Source organism: Dendroctonus ponderosae, unplaced genomic scaffold (assembly GCF_020466585.1).
Source record: "Dendroctonus ponderosae isolate FM_Combo_2020 unplaced genomic scaffold, Dpon_F_20191213v2 Dpon_F_20191213_1, whole genome shotgun sequence".
Classification (NCBI taxonomy): Eukaryota; Metazoa; Arthropoda; class Insecta; order Coleoptera; family Curculionidae; genus Dendroctonus; species Dendroctonus ponderosae.
In genome coordinates, this window is record NW_026017110.1 from 27143744 (window position 1) to 27144687 (window position 944).

Genomic DNA, 944 nt, shown 5'->3' on the forward strand with positions numbered 1-944 from the left:
TTTAAAATACACAACGTTTTATCTGACTTTGTTTCTTTTACAATTTGCAGCCTCTTTTCTTCGGTCGCGTTTAAATTTTCCTCTATCAAGCAAACCTGAGCCTCCGCTTCAAAGTCAAGGTTTTCATCAAAGTTATCACTTTCATACGCTCTAGAAAGTGTATCCGCCACCACCAACTGTTTACCCGGTTTAAAGACCAGCTCAAAATCGTATTTACGCAATTGAACTAGCATTCTCTGTAGCCTGGCTGGACAGGTATTTATAGGTTTCTTTATGATATTGATTAGTGGTTTGTGATCCGTTTCCACCACAAACCTTCTTGCAAATAAAACATATTGGGAATAGTGTGTAACCCCGAACCACACACTCAACAGCTCTTTTTCTATTTGAGCATAGCGTCTTTGAGTTTCGGTCAAAGCACGAGAAGCATAAGCGCAGGCTTTTCCCTCCTGTAACAATACCGCTCCCATGCCGTCCTTTGAACTATCAACAGAAATGGTCACCGGCTTACTGCTGTCGAAAAACTTCAAACAAGGACTTTTACATAAGATGTTCTTTAGCTCGTTAAATGCTTTATCATGTTTCTGCTCCCAACTAAAAACTGTGTCTTTTTTTATTAGTTCCCTGAGGGGTGCTGTTATATCACTCAGATTCGGTATGAACCTTCCCAAATAAGTTACTAAACCTAAGAATCTTTGCACATCTCCCACATTTTGTGGGTTAGGCATATTTATTATGGCCCGTATTTTTGATTCATCCGATTTTAATCCCTCTGAAGTTATTTGGTAACCCATATATTTAACTGCACTTACCGCGAATTTACACTTATCTTTGTTAAACCGCAAATTAAATTTATCTGCCCTGATTAAGACAGTCTCTAAGATTTTATCATGCTCTTGTCTAGTCTTTGCAAATACTATAATATCATCAATGAATACTTTAAC

General features: G+C 37.8%; 1 protein-coding gene across 1 annotated transcript in view; it reads right to left on the reverse strand.

The window, feature by feature from the left end:
- The window catches only part of LOC109546287 (retrovirus-related Pol polyprotein from transposon opus), a gene marked incomplete in the record, with an annotated part of 3548 nt that overhangs the window by 716 nt on the left and 1888 nt on the right, over positions 1-944 (reverse strand). Inside the window, 1 exon segment of the mRNA XM_048670174.1 lies at positions 1-944. Within this exon segment, the coding sequence (XP_048526131.1) occupies positions 1-944 (944 nt within the window).